At 36.5% G+C, this 23913-nt stretch overlaps 1 protein-coding gene across 1 annotated transcript; it reads right to left on the bottom strand.

Moving 5' to 3' along the window:
- Nucleotides 1-874: 874 nt before the first annotated feature.
- Nucleotides 875-23707, bottom strand: LOC117930226. The gene is made up of 16 exons (XM_034850757.1): nt 23213-23707; nt 22244-22338; nt 22014-22127; nt 21201-21305; nt 20989-21060; nt 18837-18949; nt 18407-18541; nt 5962-6030; nt 5505-5592; nt 5293-5364; nt 5105-5205; nt 4554-4671; nt 2384-2443; nt 2159-2269; nt 1367-1500; nt 875-1268 (listed from the first exon to the last, which is right to left on the bottom strand). Exons 1-15 carry the CDS (start codon nt 23325-23327, stop codon nt 1390-1392), a joined length of 1479 nt encoding a protein of 492 aa, XP_034706648.1. The 5' UTR covers nt 23328-23707; the 3' UTR covers nt 875-1268; nt 1367-1389.
- Nucleotides 23708-23913: the final 206 nt, after the last annotated feature.

Raw genomic sequence — 23913 nt, 5'->3', positions numbered from 1 at the left:
TGTTCACTCAAAATTAAAAATAATGATTTACTTGTGTTTGCTTGTCAAGTTCTTATAGCCAGGGAAGTATTATACTAGTGTGATAAGATGATTTGCATAATTTATAACTTGTTTTTGTTAGACCATGAGTATGTGAGGATTTTATAAAATGTTTTTAATTTTTTTTAAAAGTATGTTTAAGAATAATTTTAAAAAGTATTTTTAATATTTTTAATAAATATTTTCAAAGGTTAAAACAATTAAAAACACTTCATAAAATCACTATCAAATATATTTTAATACTTTAAAGATAAAAATTTTTAAATATTAAAAACATTAAAATGATCACTAATAGACACGCTATATATTTGATTACATTTTATATCGAAATACTTATAATAAAAATGTTTTTTAGAAACGTTTTTATAAAATAATCATCTATCAAATATTTCTCAAAAAAATATAATAAATGAATTTTAAATTTTTTAAAAATTATTTTCTAAATTTTGTCCAAAATTTAATTTTTCTTTAAAAATATTATGAGTTGAGTAAGTCCCATTTGAGGATGATCATATAAAGTAGGAGTGGCTTAAAAGTTTCTAACAAGTCCTATTTAAGGATGATCATATAAAGTAGGAGTGGTTTCAAAACCATCATATAGATTGACCCCCACAAAAGAAAGGGTCTTGTGGGGAGGAGCACAAGTTTGATTTGCAAAAGATATGCCCCAACTCCCAAAATACACACGAAAACTAGGACAAAACAAAAGTCAACAGTGGCATGCATTTTGGGAAGGAGGTGGAATCCGGATCAGGAGTCTTATCTCCTCAGCCGGAGTGGCATTGCCAAAACCCAAGCTTTCATGTCCTATATTCCCAACAAGGCAACAACCACAGAAGCAAAAAAGTGGCTCTTCATTTCGCTGCTGACGATCATCTTACAAAGGATTCCACAAAGAAACCATTCCCAAAATTCCATCCAACACAACATGGATGTTTTTAGCATAACAGTAGGCTTTTGAATCCTGGACAGATTCACAATCTGGAAATCTTGCCAAATTACATGCACACAGTTTTTTTTTTTGTTTTTTTCCTTTGAGAGAGATAGAGAAAAGAAAGAATGGGAATAAACTTGTCAAATCAAATTACATACATTAATAGACAAGTGCCTTTAGAAAGAACCCATTAATTAAAATAAAAAAAATAGAAACAAACAAGAAAAAAAAAAAGAACTGGAAAACCTCTCATCTGAATTGTCTACTCTTAGGTGCTTGATGGCAGAATTAACACCTGCAGATGTCTCTTAGGGTGTTAAATTTTCAAGAGTACTTACAAAAAACATAAGTTCAAATTATTCTTGATATGCATATGAGAGAGAGCAAGCTTACCTTAGGTCCTTAGCCACACAACATCAGGAAGTCAAGGAACCCTGTTTTGCCTTGAGGACAAGCTCCTCTGTGGTTGTTCCGATGATATCATTAGCATGCTTCAATCCAACACAGTAATACCTTCCAATTGTGTCCTGAAATCAACATCTTGTCAGATTAGACAGAAACTGACCCTATCCCTCTCTCATATATCTACAAAGGGAGAGATGGAGGCAAGATGTGAAACAGAGAAATAGATCACCAGGGGTCAAGAACATCAATGAGATTTTTTCTAAGAAAGCCCTCAATCTGATTACTGAGAACTAAATTTATCCTAATAATTTCTGTTTCCCTAAATATATATAAATTATTTTCTTTAGTATGTATATGTGTGATCATAAGTGCCTGTAGAAATGCATAGACTTTCCATAAGCATACTCCATGCAATTTCTTAAAATACTTTCATTCAGGAACAGACAAATCATGTATGTAGCAATATTGAAGTCCCTTATCAAGATCCCAGTAAAACAATTAATGCAATCAGTCATATAATTGAATTACTTTGTATATGATGGTTTCATTTTCTTTGAATAAGATTTGGTATGATAGCCCTTTCCCACCAACTTACAGAAATGATAGGTCCAGAATGTCCAATTTCTCCTCATTATGGCCGCTTATAAGAGCATGTAATTCAAAATAATATCGACATTTGAACCAGGAACTGAATCAATGGAAATCTATTTTGGGTGATGAAAGGATAGCACACTAACTGAATTATCTCCCTGATCATAAGGCACGAAAAAGGAACCTCACCCGAGCAACAATGCCTAACTTCTCTAACTTTTGAACAGCATCATCCACATCAAAATTACAGTCCTCCCCAAACTCTTCTTTGATTAGTTCCTCACACCGCGAATCAAGATCCTATTCCAAATTGTCACAAAGCAATAAATCAATGGTGATGAAAAGAACCCATATTTAGTATCATGAGGGAATCTGGATATGTTTAAGAAGTAAAGAGCTAAAAATGATGCAGACCTGTCTTGTAGCTTTACCCTGTTCCATCAATATGAAGAATGAAATGATCACCTCTTTAACCTGCACATTTAGATTTTGAGGTTCTATAAGGTTTCAGCAGTCAGTAATTGATTCCAACAAGTTATCCATTCACCCATGCAGTTAAAAAACTCCATTACAAACTTAGTATACATAGAAGATTGAGTTGGATTTTTATCTTATGGGGAAGAAGAACTACTATGTACAAAATATTCAACCAGGCTATCCTATGAGTCATTAATTTATATAAATTACTAGTCACAGCTTGACTATGTAAACAGGTTAAGGTCTTTTTTACAGTCTTGAACAGGGTAAGGTCTTAGATCAAATACATTTCGTTGAAACTACTATCGTTGTTAGGCATGGGTATAGCTCAAAATTGAATAGATAAATCCAAAATTGAGGTCTTAACTCTACAGTTTCAACCAGAATGGAATGGTTGAGGACCCATGACTCCAAACAGATGGCACAAAGGACTCAAACTCCTTGATTTCTACAGTTAAATGGAAATTTTCCATTCTACTTTTAAAACATGCTTGACCATAACAGGATCTTAAGAAATAAGTGAATATGTTACGTAGGGCAAATTTGATTCCCAAGTCACACTAGAAAGAAAATTTCATGGGAAAAAGTTGCTTACATTTAAACAACCAATTAAGGACTCTTACAAGCTGCAAACTCCAAGGAGTAGAGTAGCCTGTTGCTATTTTCATAGTCCATATCCTGAATTTAAAATGTTAGTGAGCTAGTCTAGCTAATCTAGGTTGGCAATTTTGTTTTAAACATTCTTTTTTTTTATAGGTAAATTTTTGTTCCCATCTGGACTTGAACTTGGAACCTCCCACAAACCCTCCCCATCCCTTTACCACCTGAGTCAGGCCTTAAGGGCAATTTTGTTCTAAACATTCTTGAATACAACTCTACGAATTTACTAGGATTTACACTAATCTTGAAGACTTGAGACCGTTGCCAAATCATACATAGGGTCATTCTGAGTCAGGCCTTAAGGGCAATTTTGCTCTAAACATTCTTGAATATAACTCTATGAATTTACTAGGATTTACACCAGTCTTGAAGACTTGAGACTGTTGCCAAATCATACATAGGGTCATTCAAGTAAGTATGTTGAATTTGTTGAGTAAATAACGGCACACAAAGGTGTATTGTCGGCATTAGTACATAACATGTGGTTCAAGGGCCAAGAAAACTGAGAGAAGAAAATTTAGGAAGTAAAGCTCAAATGCTTGAAACTATTTTTACGTATTTTTGTTTATTTTTTATTCCAGCTTTTTCCATGTTAGCAGTCTGGCCCGTTAAAGTTTTTATGACCATAAATACACCTTATGTTGTTGACTTTGTAATAGGCACCCTAGAACTATATTGTCATTGTTCTTTACGCATTCTCAAAACTCTTTAAGAGCCCCAACTTTGACAATAGTTGTTTATGGAGGTTGACCACATCCTCTCAAGTCATTGAGAAGTTCACTAAGGAGTACGTAGGTGATATGTCGCAGAACTGAAGATGGGTGTAGGTGCTAACCAATGTAAAAACTTTAGGAAAAGGTAGCATCTGATCCACGTAAAACCACATACTCATTTTCTCATTTTTTAGTGAATTTCATCTATGGTCGATTGACCCGAAGGTTTTCATATCTACAGACTTTCTGGGGGACTCTATAGATGGTTTTCCACATACATCATGTGTCAATTATGCGATTGTTCTTTGCACTGATATTTGTTATCTTATGTAGATCAAAGAATATTTAACTTGTTGAAAAGGCTGAATTCTTCTTGTACTTCTTTTTATATTAATATATCTTTGTGGCGTTTCCAATCAAAAAAAAAAAAAAAAGGCTGAATTTTTAGGCTGAACCTCTCAGATCACCAAATTTAACTCTCAATAGGAACAAAAGATGAAATGATGACTGTTATTATCCCTTTTTTCTCTTATAGCTATCTTCATGGGCTTCTCCATGTCAGTGGTCTAGTATGAAGAAGTCTAGATATAAGAAGAATTTCAACCTGTACAGCAAACTACCTTATGCAGCCAGTAAATTTTCTGTATGGTTTCACCAAAAAAAAAATTCATATTGACTATCAAGAAAGACCAAAATATTGGATAGAATTAAAATTCCTCTATTTTGGAACTTACTTCTTGTTGAATCACGTCATCACACAAGTGAAGAAGAGTACCCTTTCCACTATCCAGCTGCTTATCATACATGGATTGTGTGATTAAGTTCTGATATGCAGCCATGTTTGCCTGAAATCTACAGTCAGTTGAAGAAAAATTAGCCACATTGGTAACACCAAATTTTAAATGAGAAATGGAGGCACCCAGCTATTAGTTATTATGTAGACAAAGCTGTCAATAGCATATAGGAGTAACATTGGTAAACATGCAATCAGGGCCTAAGCCCAACCAAGGATAAATCTAGCATGAGAAGTTGCTTTGCCATGTAGTCTCTATTGCATAACATCATGAGTGAGAAAAGAATATGGAAAAGAACATGTCAAACCATTTGACCAGGTCAATATTTATTTCCAGAAATGTCCTTGATGGACCCATCCAATGGTGGGATCATGACCACAGGTCCACAACCATAAGCAACATAAGCATTGATCAATTGAATAATATTTATGCATATGCCTCCATGTTTTATGGTATGAATCCATGTCATAAAAGAAGAAAAAGCACTTTACGTGAAGTATGTTTTGGCACAGTAACCGATCAGAGTAGAAAGGATGGCAATAATAACCCAAAGATCAGCTTTAGGCATGTCAAGTGAACCGACTACAGCCACCTGTAAAGAAAGACATGTAGGTGAACAAGATGGATGAAAGACAAAAACCATCTACATATTAAATATTATGGATATCAAATATCTGACCAGCCCAACTACAGCAGATGCAATGAACTTGACCCAGTCCATCGGAGTTAAACCTGGATTTTTCTTTTCTGGCTGCTCAAAGGAAAATGTTACAAGACATGTTAACAGCTGTATAGAAAACTTTTGAGAGAAAAAGGTGCAATTAAAACTTTAAATACCTGAGATGGAGAGTGAGTGAGAGGGGGGAGGAGAGAAAGCAGACAAGAACTCACCAGGACTATTTCCATATCAGCCATTGGAATGTTTTTGAAATGCTTCACATATATTCCTCGCTCTGGTTTTGCTGCCGTACATGCCCGCCTGCAAAGTCACCTATCTTGTTAGATGCCAATGAATGATTCTCCATGGTGTTTTAAATGCTAAGATCGGAGAGCACTTCAGACAAGGACCTTGGTAATTTCATATGATATATAAATCATTTCCTGAATACACTGCACAATTGTTAGAAGGTTCCCTGACATGCTATTAATCCCTTCAGGGTGCCCTCAATATCCATAGATGAAATAACCCACTCTAACACATAAGAAACTGAGAAATTATGGGCATTTTTTTAATTGTTAACACTGTAAAATATGCTCATGCCTGTAAGGATTCATTTCAATACAACCATCCTAAACTTGGTTTACAACAGTATTTTGAAAAAAATAAAAAGTGTTCACAAGGCATTACCTGTAAACAACAATTATCCTATCAAATGTAGGTTCTTGGATGGTGATCTTGCCCGCCAGATTGCGAACACTAGGAGGAGCAAAAGGTAATAGTCATAAACTAGTAATCAACATCTGAAATTTAAGACAGGAAACTCAATTACAGCAAATGACAATTGCAAGGTTGTCCACTTGTGCATTTAATATTTCTCACATTTGAATATTTTGTTTGTTATTGGAAACAAACACTCCTGTCATTGAATCACAAGAGAATATACAAAGAAAAATTAGCTATCCTTCCCAAAAAAAAAAAAAATTTTACCAAGAAGAAGAAAGAAGTATAAAAGAAAATAAAAAATAAAAGGCAAACATGGAAGGGTGGCTTTGGAAAATAAAAATCTTCTTATTCTCTCTTTGAAAAATTAGTACAAATATATATACAACTTTCAAACTCGTACAATAAATGGAAATAGAATAAGACAACTGACTTACTCCTAAAATTCTTCCTACAAATCCTCTAAATTACAACTTCCCTAATTTACATAGTTAATTCATTTAAATATGCACAAAATCAGGAATAAATCAAATAAACTCCATGAAATCAAGAATAATTATTGGATTTTGACACTCCCCCTCAAGTTGGTTCAAAGATATCTTCCATTCCCAACTTGCTAACCATAGAGTTGAATGTAAGATTTTGAACTCCCTTTGTGAAGACATCAACTAGTTGTAGTCTGGATGCAACAAACGGAGTATAAATCAGTCCACTATTAACTTTTTCTTTAATGAAATGTCCATCAATCTCAACATATTTAGGCTTGTCATGTTGTACGAGGTTGTGAGCAACGCTGATTGCAGCCTTGTTATCACAATACAGTCTCATGGGCTCCTCAAGATTAATTTGTGGTTCCCTCAATAAACCCTTTAGCCACATGAGTTCACAAATGCCAAGGATCATGGCTCGAAACTCAGCTTCATGTCACAAGATGCTTCAAATGAGCCTCCTCATGGGTTTATATAGAGCCCAGAAAGCTTCTGGAAACTCCTGGAGCCATCTACACTAAGCCATTGGAGGGAAGAGTGTGGAAGGTTCTAGAGATGCCTAGAGATGTCCACACATCTCTACACTATGGTGGAAGGCATGAGAGGAATCCAAGGCTTTCTAGAGAATTCTAGAGATCTCTTGTACATAGGGTTGTACATAGAATTGTGTAGGGTATTCTAGAATCTTCTTGATTTGTAAGGAACCTTCCAAGGTTCCAGAGAGTTCCATAAATAGGTGAGGGCCTCATTTGGCCAAGGCACCACCCAAATCACTTCCTAACCAAGCAAGTGAGCTTCTAAGCATTGTATAGCTTCCTTTGAAAGCAATAAAGCTTCCATTCTTTAAGAGTTGCCTACTACGCCTTCTAAAGCTTCCGAGTTGTGAGCGTCTTAGCCTAGCAAGCTAGACATTGAGAGTAAGGCTGACTTAGCAAGATCAAGAGTCTTGGCTTGTCTAAGTGCCGCACGAGCTTAGGAAAAGACTAAGTCCGTGACATTCAGCACTAGACCAAGAAACTACATGTTGCTTTTTACTTCTCTAAGTAACCAAATTGCCGCCCACAAAAGTACAATACCTTGAAGTAGATCTCCTATCAGTGATAGAACCTACCCAATCTGTATTTGTGTAAAGCCTTAACTCTAAGGTGACTGTTCTTTGAGAACAATAAACCCTTTCTTGGAGTTAACTTTAGGTACCTCAAGATTCTAAAGATTGAATCCATATGACATTATAAGGGGAAGTACTTGTGGTTGTCCTTAACCCTTGATTGTGGCTTTCCATGCAATTTCCAGCAAGTCTCTCTAGTGTATCTTGGCTTATTACAATGATCACACCATCTACTCTCATTTTCTCCCCCTTTTTGAAGTCCTGGACTGTTGTCTTAATCTGTATTGAGTGCTGAATTCTCATATGGAGTTGGTCCCATCATTACAATGCTTCTAGACTCTTCACTATGCACATAGGAATGAACTTCATGTAAAGATGGAAGAGGATATTTTCCAAGTATTTGACCACTTACCTGATCCAATTGTGGATTTAATCCAGCCAAAAAAACCAAAGATTCGATCCCATTCAATCATCTCAACCAGCCTTGTTGCATCTGCTGCAGATTCCATTTCAATATGTCGGTAGAGATCCAACTCTTGCCACAAGACCTTCAATGTTATGTTGTAGTAGGCTGTCACTGAGAGATCTTTCTGCTTCTTGTCATGAATCATGGTCTTCAGTTCATAAATCCAACCAGAATCTCCTTTCTTCGAGTATGTTTGTGACACAGCATTCCAAACCTCCTTAGCCAAAGAAAGAGACAAAAATGGTTTGCCAATTTCTAGTTGCATTGAATTCAGCAGCCATGACATTATCATGGAATTTTCAGCATCCCATGATTCAAAAGATGGATCAGATAGTTTTGGTACCTCAATGGTACCACAAAAATATCCCATTTTCCCTCTACTTTTAAGGAAAAGTTTTGCCAATTGAGACCACTCAAGACAGTTATGCCCATTAAGCTTCTCAGTTGTAATCTGAAGTGTGAGATTATCAAAATGGGTTGCTGTCTTGAGTTGGTTCGACAAAATTCTAGCAGAAGTTTCTTCCACCATTGGTAGAAGAAAACAAAAGAAGAAGTAAGGGATGAATAAAGGTTGATGACAACAGAAGGTTGTGAATATGATAGGCAATGCTTGGCACTGAAGACCAAGAAGAAAAAAAAACCTACTAGAAACCTTTTTTTAGCCTTGATACCATGTTGGAAAATAAAAATCTTCTTATTCTCTCTTTGAAAAATTAGTACTAATATATATACAACTTTTAAACTTCCCAATAAATGGAAATAAAATAAGACAACTGACCTACTCCTAAAATTCTTCCTACAAATCCTCTAAATTACAACTTCCCTAATTTACATGGTCAACTAATTTAAATATGCAGAAATGACTTGGAGGTGCCTTTCTCTGAGGAGGAAATCAAATTTGCTTTGATGGAGATGAGGGGAGACAAAGCCCCAGGCCCGGATGGCTTTACAGTGGCATTCTGGCAAGATTGCTGGGATTTTGTGAAGGAGGAGGTGGTGGATATGTTTAAGGAATTCTTTGAGCATGGGTCGTTTGCCAAGTCTCTCAATACCACCTTTTTGGTCCTTATTCCTAAGAAAGGAGGAGCTGAAGACCTGGGGGACTTTAGGCCAATCAGCTTGTTTGGGAGTTTGTATAAACTGTTAGCCAAAGTCCTAGCTAATAGGCTAAAAAAAGTGTTGGATAAGGTGGTTTCAGTCGACCAAAATGCTTTTGTGAGAGGGAGACAGATTTTGGATGCTTCTCTAGTAGCTAATGAGGTGATTGATTATTGGTATAAAAGAAAAGAGAAAGGATTGTTATGCAAGTTGGACATCGAAAAAGCCTATGATAGCATCAATTGGAAATTTCTTATGAAGGTTCTTCGGAAGATGGGTTTTGGGGCTCGTTGGATGAAATGGATGTGGTGGTGTATCTCTACTGCCAAATTCTCTATTTTAATCAACGGGGTTCCAGCTGGGTTCTTTTCAAATTCAAAGGGGCTGAGGCAAGGAGACCCCCTCTCTCCATACCTTTTTGTCTTGGGTATGGAAGTGCTTAGTAACATTATTAGACGGGCTAGTGAGGGGGGTTTTATTTCAGGCTGTAGGATGCGGGGGAGAGGGGGGGAAGAGCTGACTGTTTATCACCTCCTCTTTGCAGACGATACTCTCATTTTCTGCAAAGCTGAAAGAGAGCAACTGACCAATCTGAGTTGGATTTTGGCTTGGTTTGAGGCTGCCTCCAGCCTTAGAATTAACCTGGCTAAGCGTGCTCTATTTCCGATGGGGGAAGTGGATGAGGTGGAGGAGCTGGCGGCTGAGCTAGGTTGCAGATTGGGGGCTTTACCCACTGTGTACCTAGGGCTGCCCCTTGGAGCCCGTCATAAAAATTCATTTTCCTGGGATGGGGTGGAGGAGAGAATGAGAAGAAGACTAGCCCAGTGGAAAAGGCAATATATTTCGAAGGGGGGAAGAATTACTCTCATTAAGAGCACTTTGGCCAGCATACCCATCTACCTCCTTTCCCTTATTCGCATTCCTAAGGCTGTGGCAAGAAGGATTGAAAAAATCCAAAGAGATTTTTTGTGGGGGGGAGGAAGCTTGGAGGGGAAAGTTCACTTGATTAATTGGAAGGTGGTTTGTAGCCCTAAGGAGGAGGGGGGTTTAGGCATCCGAAAGATAGATGTATTGAACAAAGCACTGTTGGGCAAATGGGTTTGGAGATATGCCTATGAAAAGGATAATCTTTGGAGAACGGTGATAGGGGTGAAATATGGTCAAGAGGGATGTGGGTGGAGGACTAAGGAAGTTTGTGGGCCTTATGGGGTGGGGTTATGGAAGGAGATCATGAAGGAGGCGGATTGGTGTTGGGAGAGCATGGCTTTTAAGGTTGGGAAGGGGAATAGAGTTTTGTTTTAGACGGATAAGTGGTGTGGCAATGAGGCGTTTTCTCAAACCTTTCCTCAGTTATTTACCTTGGCGGGTCATAAGAATGCCAAAGTTTGTGAAGTGTGGGATTCTAGTATGGGTCAAGGAGGTTGGAATCTCAGGTTGGCTAGAGATCTCAATGATTGGGAGATGGAGCAGATAGGTGGCTTGTTGTATCTTTTGAAGGACTTCAAGATAGCTCCTGAAGAGGACTCTGTGAGTTGGAAGCGGGAAGGCAACGGTGTGTTTGGGGTCAAGGGGGCCTACAAAAGCTTGAGTGGCTCCTCAGCTGGTGCTTTTCCAAATAGACGCATTTGGTTGGATAAAGTTCCAACAAAGGTGTCTTTTTTTGCTTAGGAGGCATCATGGGGGAAGATCCTCACCTTGGACAAGCTTCAAAGAAGGGGATGGCAGCTCCCTAATCGGTGCTATTTATGCGGATGTGAAGAGGAAAATGCAAATCATATTCTCTTACATTGTATAGTGGTTACAACTATTTGGGAGATCTCCCTTGCCATTTTTGGAGTTCAATGGGTATTCCCAAAGTCAGTTATAGAGGTGTTACGTAGTTGGAGGGGTTCTTTTGTGGGGAAAAAAAGAAAAAAGATATGGAATTCCATTCCGTTGTGCATATTTTGGACGGTTTGGAAAGAAAGGAATAGGATAGTATTCAGGGGAGGGTCCTTAGATATTCAGAAATTTAAGAATTCTTTTGTATGTAACTTGTGGAGTTAGGCTAGGGTGTACATTGGTGAGGAAACCTACTCTCTGTTAGGCTTTTTGGAGTGGCTTGGGACCACTTGAGGGTGGGTGAGGCTTTTCCACCTTTTTTCTTGTTTTTCCAGCCTTGCTTGGGGCTGGTCAGTATACTCCCTATATACATGCGGCTTTTTAACCTTTTCTAATATATATGATTGCTCATTTATAAAAAAAAAACTAATTTAAATATGCAGAAAATATGCACAACATCATAAATAAATCAAATAAACTCTATGAAATGAAGAATAATTATTAGATTTCAACTAGTAGAAGCAAAAATTAAAAAAGACCTTCCAATACAAAGCAACTCCAAAGCCAACATGAACAGCACATGGAGATACATACACAAATAAATATGCATACACACACATATTGATTGACTTGATTGAAGATATTAAAAAATTAATTTCCTAATTTCCAAGATTTGATTGAAAATACTAGGAAATTAATTCTTTGGTTTCTAGGATTGTATAGTTATATAATTCCTAGGCTTCCGAGATTGTATAGTTATACATTTCCTCTATTATTTTTCCTAATTTATAAGATAAAGGATTTCTAAGTATTAGGCAACTTTCTTTGTATAATTTAGTTTTCCAATTTTGTAGGATTGTACGCTATAAATATTGTACCATTTTTTCATAAATGTAATGAAAAAAGTCATTCTTTTCCACATTGTATCAAAACCTGTTTCAAGTTTCTAAGTTCTCTTCTAATTTTTTCCTCGAGGTCTATAGTACAATCTACTTATTGCGGCCTTCATTGCCATAATTCTCTGGCTCAATGACCTTCATTGTCATCACCATTTCTTTTCCTTCTCAACAACTTTCTTTACTATTGATTTGTCTCAATTTCACTGTCCATTATATCAAAAATCTCAAAAAATCTAACCTGAACACAAGATTCCAGAACCATCTACCTACTAATGACAATCAAAATCTTCAACCCTCTTTTAGACTTAATGATCGAAACTATCTGGTGTAGTCTCAACATGTGCGCACATTCCTAAAAGGAAAAGACAAGCTCAATCACTTGATTGGACCAGTGCCAAGTGAAGACTTTTTTTTTTTGAGAAGTGAGGCAATACTATAAATAAAAGAGAAAGAAGCTACACACTAAAGTACAATACACGTATACAAAGGGTGTCCACGAAATCAACAAAATCAATGAAAGGCATTAGGCAAAGCTAAAAAATAAAGGAACCAAACTACTCCCTCTCTCATCTAAAGCCCACGAAATCAACAAAATCAATGAAAGGCATTAGGCATTCTCCTATGTACAAACTAACCCATAACCTAGGATTGCATAAAAAAGTGTGTTTAAGCACTTGGAACGGTTGATTCTTTACTTTCAAACACCCTCTGATTCCTCTCTTTCCAAAAAATGCAAAAGGAGCAATCCTCCAAACCTTCTACCTTTTTCTTCCCACAAAAGAATCATGCCAACTTAGGAAAGTCTCCTTGATCATAGAGCAAAGGACCCATGCAATGCCAAACAACGAGAATAAGATCTGCTATAGAATGTGATCTATTAATTCCTCTTCGCTTTTACGAAAGGCACATCTATTCGCCAATGACCATATTCTCTTTTGAAGTTGATCCCCAATTAATACTTTGCCTTAACTAGCTGCGTAAGCAAAAAACCCTGCTCTTGAAGGGACTCAAGAATTCCAAATAATGGCCTCTGGATAAGGAATTCCACGTCACATACTAAGATGGAATATAAAGATTTAATGGAAGAGACCCCATTCTTAGAATCCATCCATACATGTTTATCCTTCTCTTCCCTCCTTATCATGCTCCCTTGAAGTTTTGAGAAAAAAGCCTCCACATCATCTACCTCCCAATCATTCAAGTGTCTATCAAAACATAGATTTAGTGGCTCCCCTCACCCTAATCCTCTCACACATCCACCATCCAAGCCTCCTTTAAGGGAGCTAAAGCAAACAAGAAGGGGAAAGCCATACATAAGGGATCATCCCCGCACCACCTATCTTTCTAAAACTTCACCCTCCTTTTGTCTCCCACCACAAAGGCTACACCACTACCAACAAGGTCTCAATGTTTCCTAATATTTTTCCAAACCCCCAACCCATACCTTTCCCTCACATTCTACGAACACCCTCCCAGCTGCTCCTCTCCATACTTACTCATAATAGCCTTTTTCAAAAAAGTTTCTTCTTCTAAAGGATATCTCCAACACCATTTCCCCAATAGAGCCCTATTAAGCACCGAAAGGCTTCTAATTCCTAAGCCCCCTTTTCTCTTCTTCCAACAAACAATCAGCCATTTTACTAAATGTAACTTTTCTCCAAGGCCCCTCCACCCCAAAGGAAACCCCTCTAAATTTTTTCTAGTCTCAATCCAACTTTTTAAGACATGATAAACAAGGACATGTAACAAATAGGCAAATTGGATAACATACTACAAATTAAGGTTAACCTCCTTTTCGAAATGTATTGTCTTTTCCACAATGAAAGTCTTTTGCGGAATCTTTCTTCCACATTGTCCTAAACTAACTCTGCTCTAAATGAAGTCCCAAATAAGTGGTTGGGAGCTCCCTAAGCTTGCATCCCAACACAAAAGCCAATTCATCCACATTAACCACACCTCCCCCTATTAGGATCATTCACTTTTTCCAAGTTGATTTTCAAGCTCAAAAGAGTTTCAAACCACATAAGCAACCAACTTAAATATAACATTTGAATTTAAGGTGTCATTAGCAAACAAAATAAGAGACACCTCCACCCCCTCACCCTCCTACCTCTCACCCTAAAACCCAATAAAAAACCAATCTCTCTAGCCTTCTCCAAGAGATAGTAGTAGTGTCTCCATTGCCAAACAAAGAGATAGGAAGAGAGGGGATCCCTTTGTCCCAAACCTTTAGAGCTTGGAAAAAAGCCTGAAGGAGAACTATTGACAAGCACCGAAAACTTTGCTATTAAGATACACCATCTAATTCAATCAATCCATTTTTAACCAAATCCTATTTTTCCAAGAACAGATAACAAGAAGTCTAGTTGACACAATCATACACCTTTTCAATGTCAAGCTTACAAATAACATCATTGAACTCACTCTTCATCATCGAATCAATTGACTCATTAGCTATAAGCACTACATAAAGAATTTGCCTTTCCTTATTGCATTCTATAACTCAGAGACCACCTTTCTCATCATCATCTTCAACCTATTAGCTAACACCTGAGCAATGATCTTGTACAAACCACCTACAAGGCTAATTGGTTTAAAATCTTTTAGGTCATTGGCATCTTATTTTTTTAGAATTAACACCAAGAATGTAGCATTCAATCTTTCTTCAAACTTTTCCAGGTAGTAGAACTCCCTAAACAAGTCCATCACTTTTTCTTTCACAAAGCTCCGACCAAAATGCCAAAAAGAAATAGGAAAACCATTTAGGCTTGGAGCCTTATATCCATTCAAGTTTGAGAAGGCTTAGAACACCTCCTCCTTCATGAAAGGCACCTCTAGACCTCTTGCTTTCTGAGTATTTAAAGCCTTGAAAGACATCCCACTAATGCTAGGTCTCCATTTCCTCAACTCAGATAAAAGAGATTTGAAAGTTTGAACTACCCCCCTTCCTTTATCTCATGTTCCTCATAAAGCCAAGCCCTATCGATGCAAATTTTAACCAAGCAATTCCTTCTTTTATGCACATTACCCATTTATACAAATTTTGGCTAAGCAATTTTGGCTTGTGCCAGGTGAAGATAATCCCAAGTTTGCTATCTGATGAGGGTGACTCAATGATCATGTCCTAGCAATGGAACATAATGCAACCAAAAACCAGTGGAGCATGCATCTTCCTGACAATGACAAAAGAAATTAGGAAAGCAGTGAAATAGACTTATTCCGAAGTCTAAGATGCCGCCCAAATTTACAAGATAAAGGTCAAGATTCACTCTATAAAGTAAGGTACTTTATCTATAACTAAGTACTATAATGTTTTATGCACTCAAAGCAGTCTAATCCGTGCACAAATTCTGATAGAAGAGAGGTACTCAGACAGCCAAGTAACAAGGATAGTCTCTGGTATACTCATTGCAAGAAACCGAGGTATAAAAAGGAGATGTGTTGGAACTTGGAAGTAACATGGGAAACCTCCCTCGATAGGAATGGTGGAAACTGGAACCAACAACAGTTTGAACATCAAGGAGGTCAACCAAATATAACACTTTTTGAGGAGAAACCCAACCATGAGAACTCAGACAGCTTGGAGTTTGCAGGACTTAAAAAGGGAAGAGATTAAAAGATTTGGGGTTTCCTCACCTCTTCAGACAATGCATCATGCTCCCACAACTAGTTCTTTTAGTGTCTCAAAAGATTGTTGGCATGGAAATTAGCTTATGGACTTGGGTCCTACAAACCACATGAACCATAACTCTCATCATTTTTGTCTTATAGCCGATGTCCTAGAAACCAAAAAATCAAAGTACCTGACAAGAAGACTACCTAGAAACTAAAAAGAAAAAATAAAATCTTTTCAAATACAACAAGAAGACTTAAAAAATTAGAAACCTGACATAAAGAAAACCACTACCTAAAATAGAAACATCACAAAAGACTATACTTAATTTGAACTAACTCTACTACGTCCCAAAAGTAACTTGAATCATCATTGGTACTCCAAATTCAGACTTGGGCATTGGAACTAGTCTTTCCCGTACTCTTATAAACCTTCAAATGATGTCTCCAGCAGTGTTTCCAATTAAAATAATCCTAGGAGAGGTTGCGAGTTGTGCACTATTATTCTGAAAAGGACTGAAAAACAGGATCATCTTGTTGAAGATTATTACAGCTGGTAGAACATATACAGCTGCATAAGTTGTACAGCTGTATACAACTAAATATATATATATATATATATATATATAGGTGTATATTTATGTACATAATCCCTAATTTGTAGGGATTCTTTATTTTCTTCCTTTTTCTTTCCTTTCCGCTATTGTATATATATTTCATTGGTTGTATACTTACAAGACATGAAAAGAAATACAATTTTTCTCCACACATCTAAATAATCACCTTACTATCCAGTTCAAAATATCAAGCTACTGTAAATTAATTCCAGCTTCTGGAAACCAAAATTGACTTTTAGAACCTTCTATAACTGAATCCATTTTTCAGCCTATAGCTTCAGTGAAATTTACATGACATTTTTTTAAGTTTTAGTGACCCGATTTTGAAGAGTTTAAAACCTTCATCCATGTTGAGTTTGACTTTTAACTATTCTTTGAACTCTGTGCGTGTATGTGCATGTAAAAGGGGAGAGAGACCAAGAGAGTAGCTTTTTGCTTCATCAGATAATTCAATCACTTAACTCATGGTAACAAATTAGGATTTCATGATTCAAACTTAGGGGTAGATCACAAAATTATCAGGGCCAACTTGGAGAAAATCCTGTAATGATCTGTTTCCTTTGATAGACAAATGAAATAGATATAGATTAAAAACACTTAATAAAATGGAGGAGTGGAAAAGTGCTAGGTGAGAAAGAAAAGACGAGGGGGAAAAAACAAAGGGCCCACCCAAGACCAAACCCAAATTATTAAGAAAATCAAAGACCGGCATTTCAAACCCCCAATGCATCTGAGAATGATCATAAAAGGATTTTAACAAATCTTTCAGTAACATACTCATCCTCTCTGAAGGTTCTGGTATTACCCTCACTCTAGAGGCAATAAAAAAATAAAGGAGACCAATCTCCACACCCTTTTGCACTACATAACCACACCTTTGTTGTCTGAATCCAAAAACTCACTAACCACCTTTGGGAACAGCCACTGTGAGAAAGTTGGAGGTCCCAAAGCAGTTGAGCCTTTCTATGGTGGATGAGGGTCTGATTCGCCAACTCCTGCTTATCTTTGTACCGTTACCAACAGCCAATCCATCCTCATAAAAACTGATAAAGTGTAAGAATCTTTCACCAAACTACTTCTCAAGCCACAAGGCACACCCTTAAAGGCCCCTCTGAGTCCCACACCTCCTTTGCAGGGAGCTGCAATGAAATCTCAAAAGAAATGGAAAAATATAAAAACTTAACAGTAAAAACGTCCTTCTTCGCACCTTCCACACTAACATATCCCTCAACAACCCCCTAAAAAGCCATGGAGCAAATACTCTAAAAAACCACCTACCATCTCTGTCTCCCAATTTTGAAACCTCCTCATGAAACAGATCCTCTAGAAACCTTGCCCTTCCACAGTCACATAAAAATCTATTACTGTCACATTTCTATTGAAACCAACTCTGGAAAGGAAGGAAACCAGTCTTTCAGGGCAGAGTCACCACATAATCTATCAAACCAAAACTTAGTTTTGCAACAATTCCCAACCATGATAGTCCTAGGCAAAAATTTCAACCAACCTCTTTTGGTAGCTTTCCAAGTACCCACTACAAACACAACCCTCCCCTTTCATACTTCACTCACCATCAATTTGGCTGAAATTTACTTGCTATTACCCTCTTCCAAAGGCAGTCATGCACTTCCACAAAACTCTGCAACCATTTTCCCAGCACAGCTTTTGTTCAAGATAGAAAGGCCTCTAATACCCAGCCCCCCATTAATTTTGTCCTTAAAAATATTGGCCCACTTCACTAAATGAACTTTTTCCCTTGAAAGATCGTTCCTCCACAAAGATTCCCTTTGAATATTCTTTACTCAGACTCTCACCGCATTAGAAATGACAAACAAGGACATGTAACAAACTGACAACCTGGAGAGGATGCTTTTGGTAAGAGTCAACCTTCCACATAGGTATTGTGTTCTAAGAGGCAAGTCTTCTTTTGAAATGCTCCACCAGGCCTCACACTGCATAGGACCTGAAAGAAGGCCCCCAGCTGAAGGCCTAAAAAGTATGGGCAAACTGCACCCAAAATGCTATCACCCAACTGTCAACTATCCTCCAGGAATTATTGGAAACATGTGCTGTAATCCATAATTATTGGGATATTTAGAAACTTCATAAAAAACAATTTAAAAAAAAAAATCAGAATGATTAAGGCATGACTAGCAGAATTGAAGAGTGATTCAAGAATAACAAGAGACATAGGATAAAATCAGGTTTCATTTGTCTAAGAAAAAGATGGTCCAAATTCAGGAATTTATAGACTCATTCAAGCAGTTCAAGAAATAAAAAGCAGGGAAAAGAATAATGCATACCTGAGTTCCATATTTTCAATACGAATCCGTTCAACACTCAGGTCATCTGCTTCTGCTTCAGTGCGAATTTCATCATTTTTCTTTGGATCTTTCTTTTCCCGTGCATGTGACTTTCTGAAAAAAAATCTTTCCAGCCTGCAAGGACAGTAACCCCACACAAACTAAAAAACAAAACAACATAAAACAGTCTTTTCCAAAAAACTTACCGTTTGGAATATAAATAATGATGAATTTCCTTAAGATCAAGCTATTGGTACAATAATGCCAGTGTGACCATTATAATAAACCCCAGATACCCAACCACAAAATGTAAAAAAGATGGACAGTACCCAGATTAATATTTAAACTATGCTAAATACTAAGTTCTTAATTCATCTCCATAATATCCTAAAAAAACATTTCCAAGTTATGAAGCATGATAATTACTTGCCTAGTCAATTTCAAAAGCATTAACCATAGACGTGAAATGATCATGTCCACTTTCTCCATGAAAAAGTAATCAGACGTTCGATCTATTCCAATGCCGCGTCTGAAGATTACATACTGAAAATAAATAAATGGATCCAGATTAGTTTTTCTTCTTTTTGGGAGAGAGAGAGAGAGGAGGAGGAGGAAGGTTAACTGCATTGTATGAAGATTGCATGCATACTGAAAATAAAAAACAGATCCAGATTAGTTTTTCTTCTTTGTGTGTGTGTGTGAGGGCCTTTCTTCACTGTGTGAACAATGTCTTAGTATGTATGAGCATTCCGGGCTGAGAGAGAGAGTGGGAGAGGGAAAAAAAAGAGAATATAAAAGGTGCACATGTCATTTACTAGTTATTAGAATTACCAATAAAAACCATAGAACCAACACTAACAACATCAACAATTACTAGGGACCTGTAATTCAAGTCCTAATCAGCCAACATCAATTTAAGGTGCACCACTACAGTATTAAGATCGGATGGTACAGAATTTTCAGTATTGCCGTAGACATGTGAATTGACATGCAAGCAATCTTGATCTACTTTATTATACACATCCATCGCAAGGATTACTTCCTCTAATGTCCAAAGTAGTAAAAATGGACTTTGTAATGAATGACCATAAAATATAAAAAAACATATATATATATATATATATATATATATATATAGAGAGAGAGAGAGAGAGAGAGAGAGAGACACACACACACACACACACACACAAAGGAAGTTAGAAATTTGAAATTTGACACCTAGTTAAGCATTAAAGTTGTCTCACTGACATTGTCACATGGTTCAAGACACATAAAAGTCAATACAGAACCTCACTATGAAGATCTAGTCCGGCCCTTCTTTAGCAGTATTTATAATGTTATGTCATGTTTTTACTGGAATGCATTCCCTCATTCCTGACACTCTTGAATGCTAACCAAACTGAACAACAAGGACTAAAATTTGAACAAAATGGAAGTGAAGCCCAAAGGTATAGCTCATAATCATCTACACACCATTTTATCTGCTGAAGAACAGCTTATTTCTTTATTATCTATTTATCACAGATATCAATATTTACTATTTCGGTCTCTCTTTTCTTTTCTTTTCTTTTCTTTTTTCATTTTCTTTTTGATGGGTAAAATTCATGTGCTTAAAGATCAAATCAAGTACCCAAGCTCCTCAGAAGACTTGGACCCAGTTCAGGGTATGACAAAGAGCTCCACCAAATATTAAATATGAAACAATTAGCATGTTCTCATTTTTAAGGCATCTTGTCTGAACTTAAAATCAGACAAGATTTACAATACAAAATATAACATTGAATTGAATTATACCAATCTCTACTGGGCCCAAAATATTTAGGATAGCAAAATAGAATTACATCAACAAACTAAGAAACCTAAAGCTTAATAAAGCAAACATATCAGATAAGCATAATACATGAGAAAAATAAGATAATGGTGGAGAAAATAGATGAAAGTTGCATTCTACATAAAGAATGACAGATAAATTAACAGCCCACAAGCTATAGATGCATTAAAAAAATAAGTGAAAAAGAAATCCTATGTAACCAATAACTCAAAATTGCATCAAAAAATTTACCCGACAACTTAAAAAGGAGCCACATCCCACTTTCTGCCACACTCAAAATAAATAAATAAATAAATAATAAAAATAAATTATAATTATAATAAATGAATAATAGTAATAGTAATAATAATAATAATAATAAAATTCACCCAACAACTTAAAAAGGAGCCACACATCCCACTTTCTATCACACTCAAAACAAATAATAATAATAATTACTACTACTAGTATTACTACTATGTTTGGTTGTATTATAAAAAAATAAAAATAATTAAAATTAGTAGGAAACTTATGCATTTTCAAATTATTTAATCTTTATATAAAAAGTTAAAATAAGTGAAATAAGCTTAAAGTAGTATATAGAAATAATTTATTAATTTTAAATCTATTTTTTATTTTTCTTTACTTTTCCTTCTACTTTTCCCCTCTATTTTCTTTCCCTTGTGCTTTCCGTCATGTTTTTCAGGAACCAAACACAGCCTAAAGGTATTTTGACCACCTTGCAATCCTTTTAGCTGACTTTAGAAAATACCTTATCAGAAAAATCTGGAATGTTTTCTTGAGGATGCTCAGAAAAATACTTCCCCAAAAGCTTCTTGTCAAGCTACAGCCATTAAGAAAACAACAATGGGATCAGCAAATGTGATGAACATGAGAAAATAGACAATATATATATATATATATATATATATATATATATATCAATAGATATTTCTGTACTTGTTTAAATTAGTAATTAGAAACCTTGGATTCATCAACTGTGATGGGAAGATTTAGGAGATACTGCCCTGAGAGAGCAACATCAATCTCTTCCTCAGTTGCTATCTTGAAGTTGCTCTTCTCCATCACCTGTATAAAAGAAGAGAGAAAGGAAAAAAAATGGAAACGATAAAGAAATGGAGAAGATAAGTTTAAAACATAACAAAACATCTCTCTCTCTCACACGTGCGCATACACACACACACAAACAAAAGATATCATGTGACTCCTGTGTTTGGAAGCATATAATTCTGACTCATTACGACAAACCTTGCAGGCTATCCTCAGATGAATGAGTAATGACAGGGAAAAAAAACATAGCAAGGCTCCAAAAGATCCAAACCACCAGTTCATGCCCTCATGTTCTTGGGAAAAACAGGTATCAAATATTTAATAGAACAATCATTAAAAATAATAGTTAAATGTAAACTCCAGTAACATTTTTAAGCCGATGATATTTCCCTTCACCATGCTAGCGAAATTCAGGTTCATGTATAACTTCCAAAAATATATCAAGTAAGAAGATGGGACTGTAAATTCAGTTGTCCAAGGACAGACACCTCAGTGTAAAGGCCAGGTGCTCACAAAAAGTAGCCTACATTTAGCATACATCTCTTTTTCAAGAAAGATGGCAACTGAGCATACAATAACCTCAGTCACAAATAAGCATGGCATCAGCCAATGAGAATCAAAGGAACAGCATCCCCAGAGGGGATGCCCTGATGGGCAAATTCAGTTTCCATAGAAAATTTAATGCAATCTGAGAGAAGTCACAATAAGATGCAACAGCCACAATACCTGAAATAAATACATCAGGAAATTCTGTTCAAGAACATCAATTTCTTCAGGAGGGAGATTCTGTTGTTCCAATTTTTTAGCCCCATGAACAGGGTCAAAGAGGGAGTACAATTGCTGCAAAACAATATATGTTGAATTTAGATTAAAGCAATGAGCAGGAGACAGATAACAGGACAGCATAGTATCAGATTATGAATACTGAAAAGAAGCGTGAGCCTCCAATAAAATACCATCAGATCCTCAAACTGTAGAAGATACCAAGCTCGTATTGTGTATTCAACTCTCTTGCACAGCTTTAAAAACTCAGCACGGTCAGAACTATGTTCTGCACAAAATTAAAAACTCAAGGTTTAGTCAAATATCATGAGCTAAATCTCATGGATCGCCAAAACCTTCAATAACACTATTTGAGCCATGGATGCTGTGGTTAGAATTTAAATTGGCTGATGAAGAGGTTGGAGAAAATTTCGCACTATCAGACCACAAATTTCAAATGGATTACCTAACAACAGGGTTGCATCCACTGACAAAATTAATCAACAAACTTCAACAAAATAGAAAAGACTAAAAATGGATGGAGATTGCCCTAAAACATACTGGACATCAAAGCAAAATGTCAAAAACAGTTGCTTTTAAATCTATGTAAGCCCACCAACAAGAGTTGTGGCAAAAAGTTAAATCTCAAATCCCTGAGTGCCCAGTTCCACAACAGCCACAGCACTCTCACCCATTCCCACAAGCAGAAAGAACCATCCGGTTCAAAAATAAGAATATTAAACACAATTGGCAGGAATGAATAACACAGCGGTAACCAATTCTGAATATTAGAAAACAAAAACAAGCCATATATTCACAGGAACAGGAACACAAACCCTTTTCATTTCAATAGATTTCAAACAGTTTTCCAAATTTGTGAAAACCCCAAATGCATAAATCTAGATACAAGATAAACCAACGATACGATGCAACAAAAGCAAAGCAAATTGAGATAGTTTTTTCATTATTTGGTGCCGGAAAAACCAAAATGCTCCACTCAACCCCGCCTAATGCCAAACAATTCAACGTAGCCAAAGAAAAAAAAATTCCATTTCCTCTGAAACCGAACCAACAGATATTAGATTCAAAAAAAAAATTTTCTTTTCCTTTTTTATTAGAACCAAAAGAAGGGTAAAAGAAGCAATAGGGATTAGACGGCATACCAATGAGGTTGGCCAGTGTCATGATAAGCTTGGGCTTCAGAATTGGAATCACTGATTCCCGCTCTAATCGAATCACTTCTCTCTTCACTTCTCTGCTCTTCTTCTGCTTCTCCATTTTCTGAACAGACCGACACAGACCCTTCTCTGTCTCTCTGTAGGGCAAGTGCTTTTTAATAAGCTAATGGATTCTTGAGGTCAGATGTGGGGTTTTCTCTGGGAATCCATGGATTTGATTCATACTTTGCACACAAGGCAAGGTAGAGTGAAACATCCAACCACAGGTCCAGAGTTCCTCTGTTTCTCACTCTATAAGTGCACCCATTGTAATTCTATGTGGATCTGACCGCCACAGACTTAGAGCTTCGTCCCTTTTGCCATCTGTAACGCCCCGTCTCTTCGTAAGGAGATTTTTAATATTTTAATTCAATTTGTTGGGATAATTATAGCAATAAAGGGAAAATCTCATGGAAAGCAAGCGGGTTAAAGTTAGAAAAGGTCTTTGGACCAATGATGTTGCCATGAAAAGCAAATAAGAGATATGTTCTTTGTCTGTTTCCCAGGATAATAATTCATTTACCCTTTTAAGTAACCATTGCAGGGTTTTTCCTCAGCCACAGGGGGGGAGATTCAATTTTGGAAACAAACCAGGAGTTTAAGAACTAAGGCAAGAAAGTTATCCTCAGTTTTGCAGAGCTAGTAAT

Source organism: Vitis riparia, chromosome 14 (genome assembly GCF_004353265.1).
Source record: "Vitis riparia cultivar Riparia Gloire de Montpellier isolate 1030 chromosome 14, EGFV_Vit.rip_1.0, whole genome shotgun sequence".
In the NCBI taxonomy this organism is placed as follows: Eukaryota; Viridiplantae; Streptophyta; class Magnoliopsida; order Vitales; family Vitaceae; genus Vitis; species Vitis riparia.
This window is presented reverse-complemented; position numbering and strand designations above follow the sequence as displayed.

Bases quoted from the DNA above. Each gene is read 5' to 3' on its own strand.
- LOC117930226 (XM_034850757.1), bottom strand. From the start codon at position 23,327: ATGGAGAAGCAGAAGAAGAGCAGAGAAGTGAAGAGAGAAGTGATTCGA. The intron at 21,061-21,200 runs GTTTCTAATTAC...TAATGGCTGTAG, and splicing joins TCACAGTTGATGAATCCAAG to CTTGACAAGAAGCTTTTGGG. The intron at 2,270-2,383 runs GTCTGCATCATT...AATTTGGAATAG, and splicing joins AGGGTAAAGCTACAAGACAG to GATCTTGATTCGCGGTGTGA.